The 23,579-nt window shown below is 44.7% G+C and overlaps 1 protein-coding gene across 10 annotated transcripts in view; it reads left to right on the top strand.

Moving 5' to 3' along the window:
• Positions 1-23,579, top strand: part of ADGRV1 (adhesion G protein-coupled receptor V1) — a 432,032-nt gene that overhangs the window by 402,599 nt on the left and 5,854 nt on the right. For all 10 annotated transcript variants that reach the window (XM_061622198.1, XM_061622196.1, XM_061622197.1 and 7 more), the window contains 2 exons: positions 9,168-9,359; positions 16,044-16,221. In XM_061622198.1, coding sequence (XP_061478182.1) covers positions 9,168-9,359; positions 16,044-16,221 — 370 coding nt within the window. The remainder of the gene's footprint in view (positions 1-9,167; positions 9,360-16,043; positions 16,222-23,579) is intronic.

Here is a 23,579-nt window from a genome sequence, read left to right on the forward strand (position 1 = left end):
AGAGCTAAAAGGGAGCCTTTTTCTCAGTGTGCAGCACAGAGGCCAAGTGAGCTAAGTGTGTGAATGTGGTGTGTCTGTGCATGTGTGTGAAAGAGAGGGAGGGGCGCATGCATGTATGAATTAGAAAAGAGTTTGTGTGTGAGTGGGGTGAATGAGAGAGGCAGAGGGTGGGAATTGTATGCAGGTGTATGCCTTGGCCCTTTTGTCTGTGTCGCCTTTTAGGACAATCACCTCACAAAGCGGAGATGTATGGTCACTGGGATGGGGTGGAGAGGTTTCCCAGGCCTGCAGTCAGTAATTCAAAGCAAAGGCTACAGTAGCATGCACACAACATGTGTAAACATGCAATAGGTTGGGCTGAAAATCCTATTGGTGGGAGTCTAATTGAAGCCTTTAGCATGACGGGCTTAAGTTTAAAATGCACATTCTTTTTAAGTCCTACCACATTTCTCACAGTAGTAATTTGCCTTTATAGGTATTGTTCTTACAGCTGAATGCAAACATTGGGGGAAACTGACAGCAGAGAAAAAGTCTGGGCTCCACCCTGCAATCTAACAGTCTGCTTTTATATTAAATTGCCACTGTTAATAAATGACATACAAAAGTAATGATGAGGCTCCCAGAGGCCTCCCAACCCAGGTGAATGATCAGGTCCAACAACTTTGCAATGTCAGAGGCTTCAAGACCATTCATGGGACCACTTACCAATATTTTATTTTCAGTTTCATTCCTAATGACCCCTAGCATGGAACTTGCCTTTTTCACAGCTGCAGCACACTGGATCGACATCTTCATCAAGCTATCCACTATGACCCCAAGGTCTCATTCCTGGTCAGTCACTGCCAGTTCAAACTCCATGAGTGTATTTGTGAAATTAAGATTTCTTTGCCCTGGCATGCAATGCTTTACACTTGTTTATATTGAATTATATTTGCCATTTTACCACCAATTCACCCAGTTTGGAGAAGCCCTTTTGGAGCTCTTCACCATCCCATTTTGTTTCAATGACCCTGAATAATTTTGTATCATCAGCAAACTTCACCATCTTACTTCTCACCCCTAACTCTACATTGTTTATGAACAAGTTAAAAAGCGCATACCAATACCAATCTTTTCGGGACTCCACTTTCTACATTCTTCCATTGGAAGAGGTCCATTTATTCCTGCTGTCGGCTTCCTTTTTCTTAACTGGGTCCTGATCCTTAAGATGCCCTTTCCTTTTATTCTACGACTAGTAAGCTTACTCAGGAGTTTTTGGTGAGGCACTTTATCAGACATTTTTTGAAAGTCTTAAGTACACAGTGACAACTGGATCACCCCTAGCTATATGCTTGTGGACATTCTCCAAAATTGTTGTTGACACTCTCCAGTGTCCTGTTCCATTCTGATGTCAGATGCCACTGGGTAGCAAAGCAGGAGCTGCAGGACCATGGTTAGCACCAAGTGAGCAACTTAGGGCTTATCCAAACTGAGCGGGATAATCCACGGTTTCCATATTCGGTTTGTCATCTGATAGTCCTCACTTTGCCTTTTAGTTCACTCTTTCCCAATTAAAAGAAAAGCTTTTTTGCACCCACACATGCAGCGGTAAGACCCCTACATTCTTTTCGCTTTTTCAAAGCTCTGCCTCTAAAACCTCCCCCATCAACCAATTGGTCAGCAAAAAAATTACATATGCTGCACTCCCCCTTTGCAACGAAGCACTATATGGCTGTAAAGGAGTTCTCGCCTTGGAAGGAAAGGCTGCTGGTCGGTTTCACGCCTGCCTTGTTTGTATTTGCGATATTACACTTAAACGAATGTATGCTTTTCCGCCTTTATTGATATTTAAGGAGATACACACGCTGGCAATTGCACTTATTTCTCCAAAAAAGCAAGAAACGTGTCACACACACCCCTCCTTCTCCCTTTCCTTTCCACTGAGAATGAAATTGACAAAGCTTTCCGGAGCAGTCTTGAAACCGACCAGCAGCCCTTTTCTTGTTTGTATTTGCCATATTACACTTAAACAAGTGTATGCTTTTCTGATTTGAAGCAAAAACCCCAGCAAGTACAATGAAATTGACAAAGCTTTCCAGAGGCAGGCTGAAACTGACCACCACCCCTTTCTCGCTTGCTATGCATTGCAGATCTCACCCAGAGCGGCGGCCAGTTTGCAGGCTGGCAAAAAATAAAATGCATCTGCGCAGTTGGAGGACCCCCCCCAACACCCCACCATTGCAATGATTGGTTCAATTTTCCCGGGCTTATTCTCGCACATGCGCAAAAGTGCAGATATGTGATTGGCTGGAATGAGGAGAAGGGGCAAGGGGAAACACCCAAGAACCGCCCATCAGCTGTAAAGTCCGCGGTATTGCATCCTAACTCCTGAAGGCAAAGCGGATGATTCCTGATTTTAAACAGCAAATCGCATTTTTGCCGGTATTGCAAGGAGCAGATTTAACCCGCGAAAATGCGTAACAGCGTGAGACGTCATTTGGATGACCGAAAAATAATGAACACACATAGCAGGCGTGTCACACATACTCTGGCAAAGATTCAGAGTAAACCAAGCATTTTTAAGCCTCTGCCCGCACACCACCTTTCCTAGGTTCTGCTCCCTTGTTTTTAAAGAAACGTTAGGTCTTTAAAGGGCCCACCGTCTGGGCTGAAGTCTACCTGGTATGCTCCCTGTACCACTAGCCCAATGATATACTATGGGAGGCATATGGTTCCTTAGGGGGAGGCACCCATGAGGGTCTTGGCTGTGGCTCAACAGTCTCTGGTGGTATGGAAAGTTGTTCTGGGTGTGTCTGTTCCTGTCTGTCAGGCTCGGGGGTCTCCCAATCTCTGGCAACAGGCTCAGAGCCCTGAAACTGTTCCAGCTCCTTAGCTGAAGAACAGGAGCAGCTCACATAATGGGGCAGAGCGACAGGTATAGCCTCCCAGTTGAAGCATCACTACCACTTACCAGGAAGGGGAAGAGTGAGGTGGTGGAAAAGTCAGGGCTATGCAGATGCACCAGTGGGAGAGCCAGATTGGCTCTTCTGGTGCATCCACGCAGCCCCAACTTTATGCTACCTCACCCCTCCTCCTCTCAGTAAATGGTAGCAAAACTTCTGCCAGGAGGCTGTTGCTGCTAGAACCTCTGCAGTTTCCACCTTTATGAATGGCAATTCTGTCTTTAATCATGCTTTCCTCCAGTTTTCGTGGAATAGATGTTCCAGGAAAGAACATGGCTTGCTGTTCTTTATTATTAGTAATTCCGTCTTTAATCATGCTTTCCACCAGTTTTCCTGGAACAGATGTTAACTGGCCTGTAATCTCCCAAATCCTCCCTGGATCCTTTTTAAAAATTGATATTACATTTACTACTTTCCAGTTCTCAGGTATTGAGGCTGATCTTAGGAACAAATTAGAAGATCAACAATTTTACATTTGAATTCTTTAAGAACTCCCAGAGGAATGCTATCTGGACCCAGTGATTTGACAGTTTTTAATTTGCAGAAAGGCTTAGAACTTTGTCTCTCGTCACTGCTATTTGCCTACGTTCCTCAGAGTCCTTTCCCAAGAAAGTTAGTTCAGACAAAGGGATCTGCCTTACATCTTCCACTGTGAAGACAGATACAAAGAATTGATTCAACTTCTCTGCAGTCTCCTTTAACTCCCTTGTCATCCAAAGGTCCATCTCCCTAGCTGGTCTTGTGTTTTTAATGTATTTAAAGAATTTTTTGTTATGGGTCTTTATATGTTTTAGTGATGGGCTCCTCAAATTCTGTGTATGCATTCCTTCTTGTCTGCTTGCATTTCTTTTGCTAAGTTTGTGTTCCTTTTTATTCTCTTCTTTTGGTCACGACTTCTATGTTCTGAAGGTCTTTTTGCTGTTATCTTCCCTGACCACAATGGCATCATCTTGGCTCTGGCAGTAACTTTCCTGATCTACATATACATTCTAGCCAGTTTTCTATTATTGTGGTTTTGAACAACCTCTAAACATTCTGGAGAGATTTGCCTACTTTCCCTTTTAACTTCTTTTTACAAATCCCCTCATTTTGGAAAGTTTCCTCTTTTGAAGTCAACTGTATCTGTGTTGGACTTTATTGACAATTATCCACTTACATATATGTTGCTTATATATATGTTAACATATATAATGACAAACCAGACTGGGGCTTGTTTTCTCCTGGTGCAGCACCAGCAAGAGCAGGTGAGGAGCAAAGTGCCTGTGATAGCAGCAGTGTGCATAAGCGTGCTGCTTCTTCACATTAAACTATAGTTTATGGTTTAATTTAACATGTGAGCTAGGTCATTGATTGTATAGAGTGAGATGGACTGAGGAAACTGTTGGGAAAATATAAAATAATAACTGTTGGGAAAATATAAAATAATATGGGCACCCTCCAACCAAAGTTCTGCACATTTACAGAACAATGCTATATATGACTACTCAGAATTAAGTCTCATTAAGTCGATGTCTTACTCTCAGCTTAGCAGGTATAGGATTGGAGCCTTATCTGGGGCTGGCAGTAAGTCCTATTGAACTCAGTGGGATTTACATCAGAGTAGGCATGCATACAGCTGGTATAGCACAGTGGGGAGGAGAGCCTGGCTGGGAGTCCAGAGTCTGTGAGTTCAAATCCCCGCTTGTGTCTCCTAGGTGTCAAGGGCCAGCTAAAGATCACCCCACAGTGAGTGGCTCAGGGGTTCTGTGTCCTGCCACCTGTGCAGCTGTGGGCAAGCTGCATAGTCCCAAAGAGCCCAGTTGCCCCCCAGCTGGCAGTTGCGGACAAGGAAGGGGCTGGCTTATGCAGCTGTGGCAAGCTGAGCAGGCCCTAGCTAGCTGGGGAGGACTAGCCTCAGAGGGAGGCGATGGTAAACCCCCTCCGAATACCGTGTATCATGACACCCTATTCATAGGGTCGCTATAAGTCAGGATCAACTTGAAGGCAGTCCATTTCCATTTTCAGACATGCATAGGACTGCACTGTCAAATCTCACTCATTTTAATGGAGCAGTATAGTCCATGGTTAACTCTCTCCTGTTCGGGCCAATATGCAAAATGCATAACTTGACTGGGTCATGATGTATGTGTTTTCACATTACCCTGAACTCCTGTAGTATTAACCACCATCATCCCTATTTTGCTCCTTTGTGATATATTTGTACCTGTATACCATGGTCCTCCCACAACCCTCCCAAGCAATGTTTTCTTAAACATGAAAGAAGCTTCCCATTTGTTCTTCTTCCCACAAAGCTGCTCAAATTTAATTGCCAAAATGTTCAAGAAAACCAGTGACAAAGGGGGGGGGAGCAAATTCAATTTGAAATCTTAGTATTTCTTTACCCACCTCTGCATAACTGATCATTTGACTTTGGAATTATCTGCTTTGTTTTAAAGCCAAAAATGTTAAACTTTTTACAGCAGTTCCATAAGAATTGTTGTGGTGTTTGTAATTTGGGACTGACTGAAAGCGGTTTTATCTGATGAAGTGTGGTTTGCAGTGTGGGCAGCCATGCAAATATAATCTGGGTGTTACAAGTTGACTTTCATATTCAGAGTTGCATACATTTGGAATTCCCAAGTGTCAGCAGTTAGATGAAAGCTTGTTTTCTATTTATAAGCTCAGTTGCCAGCTTCATGCCTCTGGTATCTCTGAAACAGCTATTACTTAGTATCATTTCTTTCAGAAGACCTTAGGGCAATAAGAGCCAAAAACAACACACACACACACACACACCACCAACAGGTGATTTTCGGGTTGTCATCCCTACAAAGCTCCCATTGGTTTGGATCCTGAGATAATTTAAAGAGAACAAGTTCACAGAAGGAATGTTTCCCATCCTCTTGCCTATCCCCTGGAGGCACCTGTGTCAAGGAATGGGGGAGAAATATGGTTTGATTTGCATTTTATTGCAAACATATCTAATTCATTCATTCATTCCAACAGAGCTCTCTCTCTTACATACCATCATTGCTTTTTAGATATTGTGTGTGAATGCAAACAACTTGGTTGTGTTATTATGGACCATCGATACCTAACTGCAAAATCCACATTTTCTATATTCAGTTGGTGGCCTCAAGATCCATACATGTCCTGTTTGTGGTCAGATTTATATTGTGAAAACCCGATTTTCAAGCATCCAGATGTGTGGGCTTTTTTTGTGTCTAAATCACTTTAGCATTGGCCACTCCCCTAAGTCCACCCCTTTTCAGTGATTGGTCCATAAAGGTCATTTGCTTTTCACACAGTTTTTCAGAGGAGTGCAGAAAAATGGTTGTTGTTTTTAATTCCCATGCATGTGCAGGTTTGTGGATGTGCAAAAGGGCAAAGTTAATGGACCCCCTCCCTCCCAAGTGCAAACAAAATGAATGTCTGGGCTTTTACGTATAACATAGTTCATGCTAAGGATGAAAGCCACTGGTTACTCCCAATTCCATTGAATTTTTCAAACTGGGAGGCAAATCCCTTTCCATGTTTGATTGTTTCTTGCTATATCCTGCTGTTACCGTTTTGAAAGGACTTTCCTTCTGCCCAGTGCACCCACCAAATCTCCTGTTAACAAGGGCGTCACTACTGGGGTGCGGAGGGTGCGGCCCACACCCGGGTGTCACCATGAGGGGGGTGACACCCAGAGCCGCCCCGCCCCACGCCGTTGCCTGGCAAGGCTGCTCCAACTCCTTGGAGGCAGGTGGGTGGGCGAGACCTGGAGCAGCGTCGGCGGGGTGAGGGAGGTGCGCCGGCGTTCACAGGCCTTCTCTGGCTGGGTGCCCCTCCAGCGCACACCCTCCCAGGGGCAGGGCCGGGGTGGCTGGCCTCGAGTGCATGTGTGTGCCACCTCATCCATGCCCCTGGGAGGGCGCGCACCGGAGGTCCGCACCCCCCTGCACTCCCGCTAGTGACGCCGCTGCCTGTTAATGTCTCCTCCTCCCAAATTGTATTAGACCCTCCACTGCCCACCATGCAAAAAACTAAGATATTGTGTGTCATTCAGTTGCAAGTTAGCAAAGGGAGGGCCCAGATTAGTCAGTTTCAGGCATGGAGGAGGAGAACACAACCTACAGTGCATGCACTCTCACAGAGAGAGAGAGAGAGAGAGAGAGAGAGAGAGAGATGGCTGCCTGGAGGGAGAGAAGCTGATCTTCCCTTCTGGTTCTCCAATTTTTGTCTCTTTGGTATGTTTGGCCCCCCTCCCAACCCCGTCAGCTGTTGGGCAGGAAAAGAGAGGCTTTGCCTGCTGCTGGATTGGCTACAAGATCAATGCCACATTAAAGTACTAGAGCTTGCTCCACTCCCCCACCCTTTCCACCATCAGCTCAAGGAAATTCAGTTAAAAACATCCTCCTTTAAACGCCATGTTTTCAATGGTTTGTGTAGTATCGCAAAATAGCTTTTAAGTGGAAATATTATTCATTAAACATTTGATTTTACGTTTGAGCACAAAATAGTAGGGTTTTTTTTTAAAAAAAAAATGTCCAATGTGATTCAGTTACAGAAGCCAGAAGGAGGAAATACCTCGGTTCAGTGCCAGAAGCAGGAATGAACTGTAAGAAAGGAGGAGGAGGTGTGAACAGAGGGTGGATCCAACTTCAGTACTGGAAATGCAACTGGCTGTTAGGGGGGAAGGAGACAGGGGGCTTGGTATATGATAGAGGAAGACCCATGGACCACACATTGCTGGAAAATCCACAGTATTGCATCTGAGCGCATGGACGTTAATGCAATTGATTATCAATACAGGAAAGCACATCATTTTTTTGTGGTATTTCTAATGCGGATTTGTGAATGCAAAAATCCATACTAGCTTGCAACGTCTTATGGACAACGGTGAATTAATGAGGGCACAAAGCAATAACATTGCAGATTATACATACATATGGATGTGTCCTTTGTCGAGGGCATCAATTGGATAATGCTCATAACATCACCAATGGCAAGATGCACAATTTTGCTGTGTGCATTTTATCTCACCACCCCCACCTTCTCAATTCAATGTCTCCAGTGTGGACCTTTAACTAACAAACAGTGGCAAACCTTGTTGTGCTGTGATATGCATAGAATACATAAATGCGCAGGATGTTCTCCCATAACAAGGTTATCCATCCTAAAGCAGGGCTTCTTCTCCATTTTCCCCTTGCCACCATGTTGCTATTGCTCTCACAACAACAATGCTGGGTCAGAGTGAGAGGGAATTACAAACAAAACTGTTCATGTTGCTTAAAAAATGTTATCATCTGGACAAGCCCAAAGCTTGCCTGGTTTGAAAAACGAGCCCCAAATCTGATCACAAATCAGCCATCCTTCTGGAGAGGACTGTTGAAAAGCAGTTTTCCACCTGCCTGAGAGAGCTTTGCAGAGAGGGAGCTGTGTGTGTGTTTCTGTTCTAATACGCCCACTTCCTCCTAGAAGAACACCAGGAAATAATTGTTAAGAGGCATCTAGAGCAGGGTAAGAAGGTAGATCAGGATCCACCGGAAGATCTTTGGGTGAATTGCAGTAGATCTATAAAGATTTCCACTTCCCAGTGGTTGAACGATAGCGACAGCAAAAGGGGCTGCTAGAAAGTGAGGAGGTCCCCTCCTCCTCAATTATGCTATGGAAATCAAGAGAGATTGGGGGAAAACAGGAGTAGAATTGTGTGGGCGCTGCAGTTCTGGTACTCAGAATAAATTTCTGGATTGAGCATATCCTCAGAGGCACCTTGTTCTGCAATTCTCTGTCCACCTTCCTATGCCACTATTCTGCACCTGACTCCAGTTGGTGGTCCAGCTTCACTTGGGCCTTGGGGTTCAGATAAAAAACAACGTAAGTCCTGCAAACCCAAAGTCTGCCCATGCATGACTAGAGCACACCAGCCGGAGGCACCAATGCCATAAGAAGAACTGATTCCATGATGATTCCATGAGCCAGTGTAATATAATGGTTAGGGTGTTGTAAGCTGTCTCTGCACATGTGCAAGTGTTTGTGTGGAAGAGTGTACACTTGTTGATGTGTACAGCTCAACTATTGTGTACACAGATTATACACTCATTGAACTTTACATGTGAATAACTATGTCTGTATAGCTCACCTATTGTTCATACAAGTACACAGATTGTACATCATTACATGTAACATGTGAACACTCTATAGTTTTCCTAAATGTGTTTTCAGTCATGCTTACTTTTTTCCACACTTCCTTCTTTTCAGGGTCTTTACGTCTTCATAGTGTATTTTATTCTACACAACCAGCTCTGTTGCCCTGTAAAAGCAAGTTACACAGTTGAAATGAATGGACGTACGAGTCCAGGTTCTCCATTCTTCACTCATGGCAGTGGCATGCCCCCAGCAGGAGGAGAGATCAGCAAATCTACTCAGAACCTTATCGCTGCTATGGAAGAGGTACCTTTGTTACTTTACCTCAGCATACTAATAATAACTATTCTGAGTATATGTATCAAGAAACCCTGAAATGCAGATATTAGCTTGTGTGATCCATTGGATATAATGAAATGGCTCTTGGGGATCTGGGTTCAAATCTCAACTCTGCCTCAGACTCACAGTGCAGTTGTTTACATGTTCTATTTGGAAGTCCAACTGAATTTAATGGGGCTAGCTCTCAGGTAAGTGAATACAGGATTGCAAAGGTTTTGAAGCCCTGTTCGGGCATTCAAGCAACGTGGGGGGGAGGTAGGGGTGAAACTGCACAGGGGTGCATGTGCTGGCCCCACCCCAAACATCTCCTTTACACATGCACTGGTCCACCCTTCCCGTGCTGAACAGGAATGACTGAACAGGAATGCCACCTTCTACTGAATGTGTTTGAATGAACACAGAAACCTTCTCAGATCTTCATGTTCAACATGTGAAAGTCTCCTCTGGGCGCAAAGATGTTGGGGGCAGAGCTTGATGTGCAACCATGCTTCATTTAGGTGCTCATGATGAACACCTGAAGCAGTGAAGGTTGGTGGCTCCAACATCAGTGGGGCAATGAGGCCACTCCGGGTTTTAGTCCAAACTTTCATATCTTGGACAGTTCCTTATAAGTTTGGACTAAAACCCAGAACAGATTCACTACCTCGCTGACATCGGAGCCACCAACCTCCACTGACCTGAAGAGGGTTTTATTTAAAATTACCTTTATATGGAGTCTTTTCGTCAAAGAATGGGCACTCAAAGCAAAAAGAAAGCAAAAAGCTATAATAAAACTATATTTTAAATGATCACAATACAAAACAAGACTAATAGTATCAGCCCTGGCAACAGTAGTACATGAAATAGCAAAGTTGTGGGTTTTTTTAACTAGTCAGCTAAAAACTTCAGTGGAGAAGGCCTGCTGGATTTCAGAGGGTGTATGTGTTCCATAATACTGGTGCCACCGTTATCTTAATAAAGGATCAGGTCATGCTGACGGTGGTATCACCAGGAGCAATGACTCTGCTTGATCTTAACACACTGGTTGTGAGAGACAGAGAAGCAGAAAAAGAAGCTCCCTAAGATATCCTGAACAAGCAGGCCATTTAGAGCTTTCACAGCTCCTTTGAATCTGACTGAGAAACAGACTGACAAACTGTACAAGTCAAAAAGGATCACTGTTATATTCATATGCCTTCTGTCACCACTGCTGTGTTTCAACATACTTGGTATTTCTGGACCATTTTCTTAGGCAGTTCCATAGTCTGCCATATTACAGTAGCCAATTAGAACTGACCCCAAATTTCTCAGAAGGTATTTTTCTGAGAAAATTTCTGAGATTTTTTCTTTTTCTTTTAGAATTTTCTCTGAATATTCACCACCACCACTACTACTATTATTATTACAACTACTACTACTGTTTTCATCACCATCATCATCATTTTGCACGTGGCAGCTGCCATTTCCTTCCATAATGCCCTGGAATGACACAAGGTCCAGGCTGTTGTGGAGGATGCAAAATTATATCTATGTTGCCAACACTGTTGTTCTTACTGTTCCTTGCATCAGCAGCCAGGAAAAAAAGAAAGAAGTCAATCCTGCTACTCTTTGTGAGTTCCACCTTCAAGAAACTTGGAGAGTTTCTCTTCCCCCACAAGAAATTAGGTGAATTGGTCCCCCCCCTTTTTTTCTGCCCACAAATTGGAAGGAGAATTTTCAGAGGCCATCTGCCCACAGCTCTAAACCAAATGATGCAAGCACAGCATGCAGCATAATAATCACATCCTTAGTCTCCAGAAAGAGTTCCAGTTGCTGAATTAGCCAAAAATGAGTGAACATGTTGGTGACATCATCCATCAGCTGGGTGTCTAAAAGCAATGTTGGATGGATCTAGGAGCACTTCTTAATTGAAAGTACAGTATAAAATTCTAAACATTCATTGCATCTGCATCCTAACCTTCCTTCCTTGGCATGGGGTTTTACTGCCACAACCAACCCTGAGAAATAGTGACTTGCTGAAATGGCTCAAGGTCAAACTGCAAGTTACATCGGTGACTGGAATCTCCTGAAGTTTGTTTGCTTTTAAAGTTAAAGGGTTAATCTTTTTCCCATACTGTTTTCCCAATGGAAAACTCCCCAAGCTGTTGTAAGCCCCACTGGAGGTGTGTGTGGGTGTGTCTTTTTCTCCAGCAGGCAATTTAACCAAACATAATGTTTCATTTGGCCTTTAGTGAGCTTCACAGTTGATTTAAATCTTAGATTGCCAAATCCAAACCTAACTGCTGTGCAATACTGTCTAGTAGTAGTAGTAGTAGAAGAAGAAGAAGAAGAAGATCAGTTTACACAAGGCAAGGAACAGTTTCATGTAATAATTCAAGATTGGACAAAAGTTAACATTTCTTCATTTATTATTTAATAAACAGAACTTTTCTTCCTGCCTGGACTTCTGAAGGCAGCCAGTAAACTAACAAAGTATTTAAAATAACAATAGTCCATTAAAAGGAGCCATAAAACACCAAAATAGGAGAGGAGCTAGCTATGAAAAGTAATATGATCAGTTTCTAGTTTTAAAAAAAAAACGTGAGAAAGGAAGCAATCATTTATGGTCTAAAAGACTTCCTTAAAAAAGTTTTAACTATCCTATGGAAGACCATGAAAGAGCAGACAAGGTGAGCCTCCAGAGGCTTTGGACACCACCACGAACTAAATGTATTTCTGAGGATGCCTCTGACTATTGTTACAGACGGATTCATACAGGATAAGGCAGTCCTTAAGATATCCTAGTCTCAACCAATAAGGCAGGCTTGATGTTGGTGCTGTAACAATCACCACTCCTTTTGCAAGCATTACACCTCTCCATAATCTCTTTGGACGTTACTCATGATATTACAGAATCCACAACAGATTTGCATGGAAACAAGGCCACAGTTTGATATCCATGACCTAGTTTACCTTTTAAAGATTTTAGTCATTCAAGCAATTTGTTATTTAATGTGGCTTTCTTGCATGTTCTGCTGTGTAAAGAAAGGCATGCTGAGGGAGGATATAAGTGTATTCCACCAAGAACAATCAGCAGGCATCCCTAGTTCTTGGAACTGGCTGCATGCCCTATAGGAGCAGTGAATCACCTTGGAAAATTTGTGTCTTCACAAATGACCTCTTAAAAGATGTGTGTGTGTGTGTGTTTTAGATGGCATTAGATGCCATCAGTGTAAGCTAAATATCTGGGGAAATTCTTCAGTAACAGGGAAAAATAGTTTGTTGGGTGGTTGTTTTGACAAGCTATACGTTGGCAGCCCAGATGCCTCTAGGGCCAGACTAAGATATGAAAGTCCAAGGCCCCATGCCACCCAGGTGGCCATGCACGGACCCCCACCCCCAAGCATCTCACCCAAAATCAAGAGCTACAGCTTTACTTTAGGTGGCCAGGGTCTCTCCCGTGGCTCCAGCTGTCACTGTCACTCCTTGCCGTCTTTCTTCTTTTGACATTGTTTTTGCTGCCACTAATGCAGGAGTAGTGCTAGAATCTTTTCCCTCATTCTAAAGAGGTTAATCTTTTTCCCATACTGTTTTCCCAATGGAAAACTCCCCAAGCTGTTGTAAGCCCCACTGGAGGTGTGTGTGGGTGTGTCTTTCAGTGAGGCATTCTGAGTGAGGTAGCCCAAGCAACAAAGACTCTTCTTTGTATTCCCCCGCTGAAGGAGGTGTGGAGAGTGGCAATATGAGAACTTCTCAGTGGTGGCCCCCCATTTGAGGATCACTCTCCCCAGTGAGGTATGCCTGGTGCCATTATTATCCATCTTTAGGTGCCAGGGAAAACATTTCTCTTCTCCCAGGCATCTGGTTCTTAATTTTGGGAGGCTTATGGAGGGCTTCTGTTGTGTAGCCTTCCTAAGAAGCAGGGCCGGTTCCAAAAGGCAACCAGGTTGGGCACTGGCCTGACGGCCCCGCAGCTACAGGAGCCCCTGGGGGCCCCTGAGGGGCCCTCTGCTCCCCTTCTGTGATCTGTGGCACGAGCCGCACCACGGATAGCAAGACAAGAGCTTCCGAGCCACCCACCGCCGCCCGCTGCCTGCCACCATCCCCCCGCTTCACCTACCTTTCTCTGGAGTTCTTTGCGGCTGTGCAGACTGCGCATGCAGGGTTGCCATCAATCAAGATGGCAGCCAAGGTTTCCGTAAGGGACTGAAGCCTCTGCCGCCATCTTGGTTGATGGCAACAATGCGCGCACTGTGTGCCATCAACCAAGATGGTGGCAGAGGCTTCAGTCCCTTACAGAAACCTCAGCTGCCATCTTGATTGATGGTAACCCTGTGCGCACAGTGCGCGCAGCCGCAAATAACAGCAGAGAACGGTAGGTGAAGTGGGGGGATGGTGGCGGGGGATGGTGGCAGGTGGTGGAGGTGGGGAATTGTGCAGGTGGTGGAGGCGGCGGCGGGTGGCTCGGAAGCTCTTGTCTTGCAATCCGCGGCGCAGTTCGTGCCACGGATCGCGGAAGGGGAGCAGAGGGGCCCGGGGCAGGCTGATGCCCAAGGGCCCCGGAATTCCTGGAGCCGGCCCTGCTAAGAAGAATTGCTCCACTGCTTATGTACTGTTTTGTTTTTAACTTTTTAAAAAAAAATCTTTTGCTTTTTAATTTTAATTTTTTATTAACTGTAAGTTGCTTTGAGTGCACATATTTGTGTAGAAAAGCTACTAGAAAATTTAATTAATAAATAAATAAAGAGTGCCTTTTGCTGCATCTGTGCAGTGGCTAGAAAATCTTTCTTAAAAAATTAAAAATTTAACTTTTAACTTTTTTTAAAAGGGGGGGTCTAACTGCTGCAGAAAAGTGGCAGCAATGCAGGTGTAATCTCTGGCAGGTTCTTAAGGGCCGAAAGAAATGAATTTGCAAAGATAAATAACTTGTAAACTCTTTTTTTTCTTTTACAGAAGAAAACATAACACTAAATATAAAACAATTTTGTATGGTTCTCAGCTCCCAAATACTTAAAAGAATAATTGTTCATGAGTCCTTTTTTATTCTTCTGACAAATATCAGCTCTCATTTGACTGTAGAGTTCTTTTCTTCAGTCTTAAGATTAATCTCTCTGGCTGCTTTCAGTCACGGGCCTTATTGCATCAGTTGTGCAGATTAAAATGGTAGCACTTCTGTCCTGATTTCTAACATTTCTTTCACGTTGTAGTACCTGTTGTGTTAAGGAACAGTAGCTTTTTCAGCTGAAATACTGGCATTTCTCACAAATGTCTTTCACACATCTTGTTTTCGTCCCTCACCCGTTATACACATACACACTGTAGTTCCTCACTGTGTAAGATCTCATCCCATCTCCCTTTAGCATCTGACATATTTTCTTTTTTAGTTGTGTAGACATGGGGGGGAGGGAATGCTGCTGCTACCCATGCCTAAACCGGAATACCAGTACAATTTTCATCAGGCAAAAAATCCCCGCACTAAATGGTGGGAATGCACTGCATGCTGGGATGCCTGTCACATGAGCAGCTGCAACTAGTGAAAAACCACGATTTTTCAGGTTCCTGAGCTTGCAAATGGATTATTTCTGGTATTATTTCTTATGAAAATTAGCGCTAAACTTGAACTATATTCCACATGATTTCTGGAACTAGCTTGTACATGATGTGAAAGATCAAATATTACCAGGTGAGAAATCATCAGGATAATGGAATGGAATGCCGTATGAAAGCAGCCCTAGTCTTGTTCCTCTGAACCACTGCAGTTTCAGCAATGCTGAGAAAGTCCATAGGCTCACCAGGGCCCTATGATTAAAGAATACATATCCAAATAACCATCATTCAAATATCTATTCTTCATGACCTCCTTCACTTCTATACTCGTGTGTGTGAACCTTAATCAAGAGGTTAAAGGCCAACTAAACAGCAGCTTTCCCAATAGCCACACCATCTTTCTGCTCTTTCCCCCCCTCCATGCTCCTACATAACCAAACCCACAAGACTGAACTAACTGAAATAAGATTGCGGGGGTTACACAGGCACTCTCCTGAGCCACCATGCCCAGAATGCCTCTCTCTAAGGAAGGCCTTTTTTAGACGGTGCAGTGCCAAAAAAAAATTAAAGTAAGCACAGGATGTGGGGAGGAGGAGCAGTTGTTGAAAGTGGTCAGAACAGAACAATTCTTGGACACATCATTTTTTAAAAAAAGTTTTTTATTAAATTTTGAATAACAACTCAGACAAAAATACAAAACTGTATAAAGCATGTGTCATAGTTGTACAAGCAAAGAGAATAAAAGAAAACAAGCACGTAACATTAGAGGTGGGAACTCTTCATCCAAGAAAAAGCTACTCCAGTGTCAGGGAATCCCACCCAAAGGAAAATTATGCTGTTGGCAGACATAAAGTAAAAGCAGGGGGACAATGGCACAGGGAGACAGCAGTATGTGTGCGTGAAACAATCAGCCCCCCCCCCCAAGAAAGCACCTGGTTTGGGCCTCCCCCGAACCTAGCAGTGCCTCTGATTTATAGAGCCAGAATATTTGGGGTGGGCTTGGGCGTTGCCATAAGAGTCATGTTGGGGTGCATTCCTGCTTGACGGAACCTCCAGGGAATCAGTACTGTCACTTGGAGTATGAGGGGTCCTTGCAATTCACATGTAAAGAATCATTTTCTGTGCCTTTCTTAATATTTTTTAAAGATGCCAGCAGACTGGGAGAGGGCATCGTTACGGCTGGCCAGCCAGGCGAGTGCTGCCTTTAAGCAAAGCCCACAGAATGGCAGTGCCTATACGACTCCTGGAGGGTTCAGCAGCAGCTCTTTAGTGGCCGATGAAGAATCACAAGAATTTGATGATCTAATCTTTGCTTTAAAAACGGGTAAGTGCCATTTCTTTTTGAATGCCCACACGTTTTGTTTTGAAATGCAAATGATTTTACAAATATTTGGTATGTTCTTTGTTAAACCATTGTGGATGGCAAATCAAATTAAAGCAGAAAAAATGTTTAGCACAAATGCTTATTTCCTGTGCTAAAGTTAATATACAGATTATTTAAAAGGCAAATTGATTATTTAAAAGGCTTTTTGTCTTCATGCTGCAGGTGTTGGGACACCAAGCTAGTTTAGAATGCTTAATGGATTTTTTCAAGTGCTCAAATTAAGCTTTAGCATGTGTGAAGGAACTGGTATTCTTGTATGAGTAACATTCTTAGGGCAATGGTTCATACCTGTAGTAATGCCTCCATATTTCCAGCACTAATGTCCTCAGGCTCATGCTTGTTTGCATTTGTGTGGAAGAAATTATATATGAACTAGCAGTACTATCAAAGACCAGTTGGCATTCTGCCCCCTTGCTGATTTAGGCCCCAAGGGGAATAACTATGTGAGCCAAGAAACAGAGATCAATTCTGGGTCCTCATACAAAGGTACAGGATTCAGGCTGCTGCTCCTACAGAAAGTAGGAAAGGCAGGTTAGTAGGATGAGGTCACTGCTGAGTTGGGAAGCAAGCCAGGAAACAGTCCAAGCCTCTTAAATCTTAGTAGAATCAACAAGCCATGTGCAGAGGGTGGCTGCAGGCAGGAAAATAAAGTTTTACAGGGGAAGATGGACCAGGAACAATCAGAATGAGTGAAGGCAGAGCTAAGCAAGAAGCTGGTAGGCAGCTTGGATACCTTGGAGGCACACAGATTGCAAAAGTGAAATGATGGTTAATGGAGCAAGGAGCCTGTAGAGCTCCTAGCAAAGACCAAAGCTTAATGTTCCCTGCTTACATATACAAGTATACCATATGATTGCATGCCACCTCCAAAAGAGCTATTGTCAATGCAGTTGTGGCAATTTCATTTAATTGGGAGCATGTGTACTTCCAATTTACACATTACTTTCTCCACCTGATTGTGGCCAAGTGCAAGCCTGAACACCTTTATGTATAAGTCAGTCAGCTGCACCACTATATGTGTAAACAGCCTCAATCTTGTCTGTTTGCAAGACGTGCAATTCCATAGACACATTTGTATGTATTCAGAGGATTTAAAGCCTACCTTTCATTTAAAAAATCCCGGAGAAGGTTACAACATAAAAGTAAATACATAATGCTTAGTGTAAAACCAGTTGCATAAAATCAACAAAGCATACATTTGTCACGTAGAGCAGTCTGAGGGCAGGCTTCCCAGCTCCACAGCCAGTTTAACCAAAGGCCTGAGTGAATAAATGTGTTTTTAAAAGGCACCAAAAGCCCATCAGGGTTGGCACCAGTCAAAACTTTGAGGAGAAGGCATTCTGCAGTTGGAGTGCTGATATTGAGAAGGCCCTCTCATGCCTTGCCACATATCTGCATGCTCAACAAGAATCTGGTGTACATGGGAGCAGGTGGCCCACCAGGGATCTAGGTCCTAAGCTGTATTAGACAGTAACAAGGGTCAAAAAATTTCCCAGTGCCTTATTTTTCCACTGAAAATTTTCCATTTCATAAGTTCAGTAGTAACACTGAACAGATGCCAACTGCAGGTACAATATTAGGCAAGCAAGGCTGTTTCAAAGTTTTTAGCTTTGGGCTCATCCAGATGACTGCAAAATGTGTGACACGCCCGCTATGTGTGTTCATTATTTTTTGGTCGTCCAAATGACGTCTCGCGCTGTTACGCATTTTCGCGGATTAAATTCGCTCCTTGCAATACCGGCAAAAATGCGATTTGCTGTTTAAAATCGGGAATCATCCGCTGTGCCTTCAGGAGTTAGGATGCAATACCGCGGACTTTACAGCTGATGGGTGGTTCTTGGGCGTTTCCCCTTGCCCCTTCTCCTCATTCCAGCCAATCACGTATCTGCACTTTTGCGCATGTGCGAGAATAAGTCCGGGAAAATTGAACCAATCATCGCAATGGTGGGGTGTTGCGGGGGGGGTCTGCAACTACTGCGCAGATGCATTTTATTTTTTGCCAGCCTGCAAACTGGGCGGCCGCTCTGGGTGAGCGGTGGTGGTTGGTTTCAGCATGCCTCCGAAAGCCTTGTCAATTTCATTGTACTTGCTGGGGTTTTTGCTTCAAATCAGAAAAACATACATTTGTTTAAGTGTAATATCGCAAATGCAAACAAGAACGGCTCCAGAAAGCTTTGTCAATTTCATTGTGGGAAGGCAGGCGTGAAACCGACTAGCAGCCTTTCCTTCCCAGGCGAGAACTCCTTTACAGCCATATTGTGCTTAGTTGCAAAGGGGGAGAGGAGCATACATAATTTTTTTGCTGACCAATTGGTTGATAGGGGGAGGTTTTAGAGGTGGAGTTTGGAAAAAGCAAAAAGAATGTAGGGGTCTTACCGCTGCGTGTGCGGGTGGAAAAAAGCATTTTTTTAAATTGGGAAAGAGTGAACTAAAAGGCAAAGTGAGGACTATCAGATGACAAACCGAATATGGAAAGCGTGGATTATTCCGCTCCGTTTGGATAAGCCCTTTGTTTATTAAATGCACATAAAATAAACATGCTGAATTAGATCCCACACTCTAGAGTTTTTTTATGCAAGCCAAAAATTTTCAGATGCAAATCCCCCTGTGTAAATTAGCCTAATTTTGCATAGGAACTTATTCCAGAAAATTTTCCAATTCAAAATTGTCCAGAAAACCCACATCACTTAGTGTAAGTCCTTATTTACCAAGACAAGCATCAAGACAAGCACCAAGGGTACGAACCAAGCCCAAAGGCAGCCCCACATAATACATAATGCAGTTATCCAATCATGAGGTTACCAATGGATAGCCCACTGGTAGAGCATCTGTTCTAAGAAGGTCCATGGTCCAGTCCCCAGCATCTCCAGGTAGGGCTGGAAAAAGATTCTTGCCTGAAACCCTGGAGAGCTTCTGACAGTCAGTGTAGACCAGGAGTTCCCACATAGTGATCTGCGGGGCACTAGTTGTCTGCAAGCTTCATTCTGGTGATCCATGGCACATCTGCATTAAATATTCATATTAGTTTCCAGTTCCATAGAATTCAAATTGTAATACAATAAAATACAAGAAATAAAAGAAGCAATAAAAATACCATTGAAAATCATACAGCATCTAGCACAGTGCATTACAATTGCTACAACAGGCAGAAAAATCATTGTGATTCACTGAGACCATCAGCAGTTTTCAAGTGGTCCATCAGAAAAAAGTTTGGGAACCACTGGTGTAGACAATACTGAGCCAGATGGATCAATAGTCTGACTCATTATAAGGCAACTTCCTATGTTCCTAATGCATAGATCACCACGGCCAAACTATCCCTGCGCAGGAACAGCCATAGCTGCCATATCAAATGAAGCTAGTGAAAGGCACTCCTCACTGTGGAAGCCATTTGTGCCTCTATCTACAATGGTGGATCTAGGATAACCCCTGATACACCATAGGACAAATGCCATTGAACAAGGGATAAAGGTACAAATGTATTGGTATGCCTTCACATGTGAAAGGGACAGGTGCCACATTATATAATCCTTCCTTTTGAAAACAGCAGCTATTAAACTAGGGGTCAAATTATGAGTACCCTGAAGAAATAGTTCTAGATGCTCTATGTCACATAGGTACAAAGACGAGACTAATCTGCCTAGAGGCATCTTGAACTTGCTCCACAGGTACAGCAACCTTCCCAGATAAGCCAGACTGCCTTTTGCTACAATGTACACTTGATTTCAGTGAAAGTTAAATGAATAGGTAATTTCAGCTAAAACTCCTTGTTGGCTCCAAACAACAAGATCATGCTGTAAAGATCATGATGTAAAACAAGATCATCATCCCTCCCTGTTGGATTGCTGTTGTTTGATTTGCACTATATCCTGCAGGATTGGGTCCCAGGAACCTTAGCCAGCCGTGGTTTATTTTTTCCATCTACCCTTTGGAGGGATATGTTGACTGCGGACTGAGGGACGTGTGGAGACCTTTTTGCCTACAGGAAGAGGAACATTGTTGTTGCTTAGAGAAAGAGAGCAGCTGTGGCTGCTACTTTGGTTCTTACACACAGCATTTGTTCCAGCTGCCCAGGGAGTGAGAGCTATTATTGCTGTTTGCTCCTGTCTTCTTTTGATTGTCATCATTGCTGCGCTTCTCATTGAACTGCTTGTACTGGGAAGATCTGCTGCTGGGCATAATGAAGATGGTGGCGTAAGAGCTCGCTACGGCTGGAGCTCCGCCACCATATGTTTCTTTTAACACCTTTTAATCACCTTTTAGCGTTATTTTTGGGATCAGGAACGCCTCCCCTCTGTTTTATAACTTGCAATAAGTTTGGCTGTATTTTAATTTGTTTGTTTGTTTGTCTGTCTGTTGTTGTGTGAATGAGATTGAGTGAATGTGTGTTTGTGTTTATGTTGTTTAAGTGTTTTGCTGTATTAGATTTATTTTAAGATGTGCCTGGGAGAACATGCCTTGGGCCTCGCAGGGAGATTTTCGGGGGCCCCAATTAATGTTGTGACGGGTAATGGGAGGTATGGCGTTGGGAGGAGAACGTGCCAGGTAAGGGGAACTCGTCCCAGACAAGTTGTGTCTGTGCCTTGTTCCGGTTCTCCTCCTATCCACAGGACTGTTGGTTGTACTGTCAGCCAGCTCTCGGATCTCCAGGTGCTGCTTTTAAATGCTAGGTCGGTCGTTAATAAAAACCCCCTTATCCATGATTTGATTGTGGAGAAGGGTGCCGACCTTGTGTGTATTACCGAAACCTGGGTGGGTGAGCAGGGAGGAGTTGCTCTTTCCCAGCTTTGCCCACCTGGGTATTCGGTGCAGCACTGTGGTAGATCTGAGGGCCGGGGAGGCGGGGTTGCTGTGGTCTATCGGAGTTCTTTCTCTCTCACTAAGCACCCTGTCCAGACGGCGACTGGTTTGGAGTGTCTTCATCTTGTGCTGGGCCAAGGAGACAGATTGGGAATACTATTGGTGTACCGCCCACCTTGCTGCCCAATGGCTTCCCTAGCTGAGCTGACGGAGATAGTCTCGGAGGTATTGTTGAGATCCCCCAGACTTGTGGTACTGGGGGATGTCAACATTCATGCCGAGGCTGTCTTGTTCGGGGCAGCTCAGGACTTCATGGCCTCCATGACAACCATGGGGCTGTCTCAAGTTGCTACTGGCCCGACGCATGTATCAGGACATACTCTTGATTTGATCTTCGCCACTGGTCATGGAGATGGTGATCTGAGGGTGGGGTATTTTTCATCTACTCCATTGTCATGGACAGATCACCGCTTGCTGAGCTTTAGACTCACGGCAACCCTTTCCCTCTGCAGAGGTGGGGGACCTATTAAGTTGGTCCGCTCCCGGAGGCTTATGGATCCTGTTGCTTTTCAGAGGGCTCTGGGAGTTTTTCCGGCTGATAGCACTGGCGCTCCTGTCGAGGCCATGGTCGATCTGTGGAATGCGGAGATGACCCGGGCCATTGACATGATCGCTCCCACGAGCCCCCTTCGGTGCAGAACTCAAACAGCACCGTGGTATACCCCGGAGCTGAGAGTGATAAAGCAAGAGAGAAGGAGGCTAGAGTGCAGGTGGAGGCGAACTCCTGACGGATGTAGTCATTCTTTGGTGAGTGCTTCCACTAAGTTGTATGTAAAAGTGGTTAGGGCGGCAAAAAAGTCATATTTTGCTGCCACCATTAGATCATCTCTTTGCCGCCCAGCGGAGCTTTTTAGGGTGGTACGAGGGCTTTTACATTCTGGCCCTCCTGATACTAAGGAAACATCGGAAGCTCGCTGCAACGAATTTGCGGAGCATTTCCAGGATAAGATTGCTTGCATCCGTCGGGACTTAGACTCTGATGTTATGACAGATGACTCCATTGAAGTGTCCAGAGCGCGGTCTTGTCCTTCATTGTTGGATGAGTTTCAGTTGGTGCAGCTCGAGGAAGTGGACAAGGTGCTTGGAATGGTGCGGGCGACCACGTCTGCCCTTGATCCTTGCCCATCTTGGCTGGTGAAGGCCAGCAGGGCTGTAACCACCGGCTGGGCCAAAGAGGTGATAAATGCCTCCTTGAGAGAGGGAGTAGTCCCTGGTAGTCTCAAGGAGGCAGTAGTGAGACCTCTTCTAAAGAAACCTTCTTTGGACCCAGATATTTTGAACAACTATAGACCGGTGGCGAATGTCCCTTTTTTGGGCAAGGTCCTGGAGCGGGTGGTCGCCGGCCAGCTCCAGGCGCTCTTGGATGAAACCGATTATCTGGATCCGTTTCAATCCGGTTTTAGGCCTGGTTTTGGCACTGAAACAGCCTTGGTCGCCCTGTATGATGACCTTTGTCGGGAGAGGGACAGGGGGAGTGTGACCCTGTTGATTCTCCTTGATCTCTCAGCGGCGTTTGATACCATCGACCATGGTATCCTTCTGGGGAGGCTCGCGGAGTTGGGAGTTGGGGGCACTGCTTGGCAGTGGCTCTGCTCCTACTTAGCGGATCATCGCCAGAAGGTAGTGCTTGGGGAACATTGCTCGACACCCTGGACTCTCCATTGTGGAGTCCCTCAGGGGTCGGTCTTGTCCCCCATGCTCTTTAACATCTACATGCAGCCTCTGGGTGCGGTCATCAGGAGTTTTGGAGTGCGTTGCCATCAGTACGCTGATGACACGCAACTCTACTTCTCCTTTTCACCTTCTTCAGGTGAGGCTGTTGATGTGCTGAACTGTTGCCTAACCGCGATAATGGACTGGATGAGAGCTAATAAACTGAAACTTAATCCAGACAAGACTGAGACACTGTTGGTGAGCTCTTTACCTGCCCAGATGGTGGATGTTCATCCTGTTCTAGATGGGGTTACACTCCCCTTGAAGGAACAGGTTCGTACCTTGGGGGTCCTTTTTGACCCTTCCTTGTCGCTTGAGGCTCAAGTGGCCTCGGTGGCACGGAATGCGTTTTACCATCTTCGCTTAGTAGCCCAACTACACCCCTATCTGGACAGTGACGATCTCGCCTCAGTTGTTCACGCTCTGGTAACCTCTAGACTGGACTACTGTAATGCGCTCTACGTAGGGCTGCCCTTGAAGACCGTTCGGAAACTTCAGCTAGTGCAAAATGCGGCAGCCAGGTTGTTAACGAGGACCTGCTGGTCTGCGCATATAACACCTGTCCTGGCCCGCCTGCACTGGCTGCCTATTTGTTTCCGAGCCAGATTCAAGGTGCTGGTTTTGACCTATACAGCCTTACACGGTGTGGGACCACAATACCTTGTGGAACGCCTCTCCCGCTATGAACCTACCCGTTCACTTTGTTCAATATCCAAGGACCTCCT

This window comes from Rhineura floridana, chromosome 1 (assembly GCF_030035675.1).
Source record: "Rhineura floridana isolate rRhiFlo1 chromosome 1, rRhiFlo1.hap2, whole genome shotgun sequence".
Classification (NCBI taxonomy): Eukaryota; Metazoa; Chordata; class Lepidosauria; order Squamata; family Rhineuridae; genus Rhineura; species Rhineura floridana.